Source organism: Frieseomelitta varia, unplaced genomic scaffold, assembly GCF_011392965.1.
Source record: "Frieseomelitta varia isolate USP_RPSP 00005682 unplaced genomic scaffold, Fvar_1.2 scaffold_161, whole genome shotgun sequence".
Lineage (NCBI taxonomy): Eukaryota > Metazoa > Arthropoda > Insecta > Hymenoptera > Apidae > Frieseomelitta > Frieseomelitta varia.
The window spans coordinates 156,679-162,352 of NW_025109317.1; the positions used below are offsets into that span (position 1 = coordinate 156,679).

The 5,674-nt window shown below is 26.8% G+C and overlaps 1 protein-coding gene across 2 annotated transcripts; it reads right to left on the reverse strand.

The window, feature by feature from the left end:
• Window positions 1–448: 448 nt before the first annotated feature.
• Window positions 449–5,294, reverse strand: LOC122537519 (4'-phosphopantetheine phosphatase). Of its 2 annotated transcripts, XR_006308635.1 has the most exons (15): window positions 4,938–5,294; window positions 4,466–4,745; window positions 4,120–4,303; window positions 3,918–4,010; window positions 3,641–3,797; window positions 3,384–3,574; window positions 3,006–3,280; window positions 2,798–2,950; window positions 2,637–2,724; window positions 2,335–2,539; window positions 2,101–2,258; window positions 1,861–2,030; window positions 1,458–1,781; window positions 1,352–1,393; window positions 449–1,135 (listed from the first exon to the last, which is right to left on the reverse strand). XR_006308635.1 is itself a non-coding variant. In XM_043670735.1 (14 exons), exons 1-13 carry the CDS (start codon window positions 5,041–5,043, stop codon window positions 1,469–1,471), a joined length of 2,373 nt encoding a protein of 790 aa, XP_043526670.1. In that variant the 5' UTR covers window positions 5,044–5,294; the 3' UTR covers window positions 1,341–1,393; window positions 1,458–1,468. The 2 variants fall into 2 exon arrangements, 1 of the variants encoding a protein (XP_043526670.1); XM_043670735.1 differs by lacking the exon at window positions 449–1,135 and having other exon boundaries at window positions 1,341–1,393.
• Window positions 5,295–5,674: the final 380 nt, after the last annotated feature.

Below are 5,674 nucleotides of genomic sequence, written 5' to 3' on the forward strand. Positions count from 1 at the left end.
GACATATAATACTATAATCGTTTTATTGTCATTTTGCTTTTGTATCGTCGATTTCATATAGAAATATGAACGTTACCTTCAATTTTTTAAATGGAATGATATATATTTTAATCTATCGTTTAATATTATATCAAAAAATCATTAAAAGGAAATGTTAACATTACTTTTATAAAATTTGCACATAAAAGAAAGTATGAACATAAGAATACTATCTTTGTCTTCTCTCGTTTTTCATATGATAGATTTTACAGAATATCTTCAAAATTAATAGTTTCTTGACATATGTGGATTAATACTTTTTTCTAGACACTGTCAAATTGTATTGTATTTATATCAATATAAATTAATGGAACAATGGTATCATTTTATTTAAAAAACTGAAAATAATCTTCATATCTTGGTAAAAAATAAAATAATAATAAAATAATTACTCTGAAAACATTTTTTAATATTTTCAAGTTCATAGTTAAGAAAATGACAGTGTATATTAATAAACCGCATATACTATATATATTGAGCATTAACAAATGGTTGATAGAAATCTTTAACTTGAAAACTATGTTAATGGCATTTTAAATTTCAACAATTTTTTTCTAATCATTTCCGTTTTCGTTCTTTTTAGAAAATCTGCGAAAAAAATGTATTCTAATAAGTTGGTCATTTTTAGCGACATATATCTTGATCACTAATTTTATATAACTAATATTTCTTTTGATTCCTTTTATACGAAAAGAGAGATATATTCGATAAAAGAATTTTTAATTTGACACGAGATGATACATCTCTATACGAAAAATTTCGAAATCAAAAACATTAATGTCTTAAACTGCTTTATCTATTATTCTATTATATTGTCTATCAATTTACTGCTTTAATTTACACGAATATGTAACTTTCTATTTGAACGTTACATTATCACAGAAAATGTACTGTACAGTATTATATAATACATGTCTGTATATTTGTTACAATTGGTCGCTATTATTTCCTTCAAATTAAAGCCTCCTTTTTAAATCATGGAGAACATAATTTTATTATTTTTGACTAGGTGTTAGTCATCATTCATCAATATCTCTCGTCAATACTAAAATTTTCATATTCAAATACATTCGAATACATGTCATATTCAAAATATCTAGGAAACACTAAAGCTTGGTTAATTTCATAACATTAAAATCCGATAACCAGGCTTCATTTGTAAATATTATTGTTTTATATAACAATATAAATAATCATAATGTTAAAAACAAATAACAATAAATTTTATAAAAAGTATTTAAATAATGTTCCTTATAGAATATTTTCATTCAAAAGTATAAATAAGTCAGAATTTTAGCTCCTATATACATACCTAAATACAAGTAAAATACTTTTAGATATCAAGTTTGAATTTCTGAAATTAAAATAAAATTTTAAATGCATCAGTTAAATATACATAATATAATATAATCACATACGTTTTCATCATTTATTCCTTTATATCGCACGTGCAAACATCTGTTGCACTCTCCATGCATTCTGATGGGCATTCTTCTTTCATTTTTATTTTTACATCACAAATTTTAGTTTTCGTCGGTGGCGGTTCATATTTACATATTACAGCGTATATATCACCACCCAATCGAAGTGCTAACCATCGATTTTTAACAACTGCTAATTTTAAGCATTCGCAAGTCATCTTTGCATGAAGATTCGTATGAAGTGTTCTACCCATTCCTTCTAATACGATAAGATCAACTTTATGTTTCACCATCGCGAGACATAAATCTAAGTTCAATCGGCTATTAAATATAAGTCAATTCATTAAAACAATTATAAAGAAAACTTAAAATAATTATGTAATTATATTACGGTAGTTACCTTAAATCAAGACAAGGGCCAGCTTGAGCTGTCTCCATAGCAATTAAACGATTTTCTTTTAAAGCGTGTCTAATAACCTTGCATATTTTTGCTGCATCTCGTAATGTTACAACCAACTCTGGATATGTTACATCATTTAATGCTGGCATAGAATTAGCACACAGTATAACCTAAAATAATTATTATTTTAATTTAGTAAATATATTGTAATCAAATTCAAAATAATATACGGCAACTAACTTTTGTTCCTCGTTGCAATAAATCACGCGCAAATGGTAAAATTCCCAATACTATATCAACTCCACTGTTGTCAACGAAAATAGCAGCACATTTATGAGGTGGACCAGTTTTCAATCTTTCTATCCAATCATCCAAGTCATCTTGCAACCAAGGTCTACCTAAATTTAAGAAGAATCAATTTTATTAATATCTCTTTTAATATGATCATAAATATCGCAAGTATGCAGCATGTACCCGGTATTTTTGCTTGAGCTTCGGCAAAACCAAAATCTGTTGTTTCCATTAAATTTGCGACAGCTTGCGCACCCCAATCAAACATATTACCACTCAGAACTCCCAGGATCAAAGCTTTTATTTTTTCTGCTCCTTCCAATTTATCAAGAGTTGTTATCCGACTTTTTAGATATGTTAAGGCTTCTTCATTCTCTTTTTTCTTTTGCTTATATATAAAATAAATATTTAAAAAATTAATTAAATATATTTTTTCAAAAATCACAATATTGACAATGTAAGAGGAAAGTTTTTCAAAAACTCACATGTAAGTATGGATCAGGAAAATCGAATTCTTTCATGCAATGTTCAATAGTATCCAATAATACTCTCACAGTAAGTGTCCCATAAGCGCTGTAACATAATATAATTTAACATCATATTACAAATCATAAAATAAACAATTTTATTATTGAGCTTTACTTACAATGGTTGAAGATGTAGATAATGTAATCTGTTAATGTACTTTTCCTTCAATTTTGTTGCTCTATCTTTTGCAGTTGGACTATGTGGCTGACTATGAATAGCTCTAGCCACAAATTTATCCACTGATTCTTCAAAACATTGAAGCCAATAATCTCTAAAAATATTAAAAATTACTATATATATAATTAGATCTAGCATTTATAACTCACCTTGCTTCTTTATCTTCAGCAAGATCAGTTGTATCAGGATTGTAAGTTGCAGGATCTTTCAAAAGTGGACAAAATGTTACAGCAGTTTCTGCTTGATCAATTTCTAATTGATCTACTTTAATTCCAAGATTAGTAGATATTGATTCTTTAAATCCTGAAGAGCCTGCATAATTTTCCAGCCAACTACATTCATCAGATTGTCCAGCACCATACAAGAAAGCTCCAATTGCACCAACGTAACCTTCATGGCGAAGGAAAAGAGGCTTTACTTTACCCTACATATTTAACAAATGTTTGTTGAAAAGAATCGTTTTAAGAAGAAAAATTTTGTTTTGCATTATAATTATAAAACAAAATAATTAAAAATTTAAAACTAACATTTGACCAATATTTGATAGAACATGAAATAGTATGCATTGACAAAGGATGATTACGAAGAAAATAACCACAAAAGTAAACTTTATTCATTTTATGCACAGTTGCATATAAACTTGCTATTTGCCCAATATCATTGCTTACAGTAAGTAAAAGACTTCTAGCAAGATCTGCTTCAGAAAAATTTGGTTTTCCTGAAATACAAATAAAAAAACTTATTTTTTTAGAGTTCTTTATCTTTTAGCTGTTTACTTCCTTACCTTCACCACTATAATAAGTAACCTTGCCAAAAGAAGATGCAATAAGATCTCCAGATAAACCTTGTGAGGAATAATCACCTCCATAAATGTCTTTCACTAACATATCAACATTACGATGATCTCCTCTTTCTGCAAGTTGCAGCAATTCATCAAAGCCCTAGCAGTGTATTTTTAATCATCATTTTTACTTATATTTTATAGTAATATTATTCGAATATAAAATTATATTCATATATTAAAATATATAAAAATATTAAATCACAACTACTACTAATACCTTCTTTTTAGTGAGCAAACAACCTAATCCCCAAAATGTTCCCCCTCCTGTAGCTGTGCCACCAACTCTCTCAAATACTTTATCAGACTCAACCTGAAAATATCATAAAAATTTTAAAAATAATATCAACTATAGTATAATAATAAGTGTACTAATAATAATTATTCTTTAAAAGTAATTAATTGCTATATTCATGATTTACCTTAAGGACACTGACACCGCTACCAATATTTACTAACATATATGGAAATATATTAGGACCAGCTTTTTGAAATTTGTATTCAGGATTTCCTTGTCTTTCAAATTCAAACGCTTCACAAGATATATTTTTCAGTAAAAAATTACAACCTTTTATTAGACAAGCAATTTCATCTTCTTTATCAACTCTAAAATAATGTTTTAGTTTATTTATTAAATTACATTTCTTTAACATTTGTTAAATTGTAAATGTTGTAACAAATGTTAAATTGTAAATGTACACTGAAACTATAAGTTTTTACAGATAATACTACAAATATTTTAATTATCTTATAATTTTAAATACTTACATTAAACCTAATTTTTCTTGTAGCAAACCATTATATTTGTAAGCTCCTCCACCAGTCACTTTAATATTTTTACCATGAAATCTCTCAACATCTACTAAGTTCTGTTTTACAAAATCCAAACAATTTTCAATATATCTTGTTTCAAACTTAACAAAGTGAAGTCTATTGCCTTCATGTACTTTGTATGCACGTTCTCCACTATTTCCTAAGCCTGCATCCTCATACAATGCCTTACGGTAACTAATTGTTGAATAATAAGCTATTTTTGTCAAAGATAAACCTGTGGTTAAATTAAAACCAAAACAACCTTTATTACAATTTATTATTACTAAAAAATCACAGCTGATTGTGTTCAATTTTTAAAAGTTAATGAATTAACAATTTCAAAAAATATTTAAAATATACTCGTGTTAAATTAAATTTATGCATAAATAAAAATTACCAAAGGTAATAAAATACAAAGAATACATACCAATGTCAATCGCAAATTTTTGAGCATTTTTTAAATTTGCAAACACTTCGACCGCACTTGGCAATTTTATGGAATGAGTTCGTTCACCGTCAATTTTCGTTTCCATTTTACATTAACTTTAACAAATTACTATACTTCGAATCACGTAGATGCTTTTACGAATAGTAGACGGTGTAGGAACTACATCACGTTAAATATCAATATTATCATCGTTTAAACATTTGTTAGTAGATATCACGTACACATGTAACGAAGAAAAATTTTCTTTCTCCAGACATACATAAATTACATGAGTTAAATCTTTGTTTACTTGAAACTTATCACGTTAATTTAAAAATGGCTATTAACGTTAGACAGATGGAAGCGCTGTTCAGTACACGTGGCGCTAAAATTTTGATTTTAATCGAGAAGTAGAATGCTTATTCATATATAAATTAATGATAATACGCTTGAATATTCGAACTTAATGAAAAATTTTATATTGAAATCAAAATTGTTAAATAACGAAATCTTTTTACATATATATGTATTTCATTCCTATAACAATCCAATTGTGACTGTAATTCTGATTATATAGCAATATAACTATAAATACTACTTATTTGATAAGGGGATAACAATATATAGTAAGTATAAAATCAAGTAAGTGTAAGAAGTATGGATCAATTATATTTTTTTCATTTCGAAAATTTTTAATATATACACAATTTAAAACATATTAAATAAATAAGCTTCAA

Coding starts and splice junctions, on each gene's coding strand:
- LOC122537519 (XM_043670735.1), bottom strand. CDS start 5,043: ATGGAAACGAAAATTGACGGTGAACGAACTCATTCCATAAAATTGCCA. Junction 3,798..3,917: donor GTTTGCTCACTAAAAAGAAG/GTATTAGTAGTA, acceptor ATACACTGCTAG/GGCTTTGATGAATTGCTGCA. Junction 2,951..3,005: donor GCTGAAGATAAAGAAGCAAG/GTGAGTTATAAA, acceptor TAATATTTTTAG/AGATTATTGGCTTCAATGTT.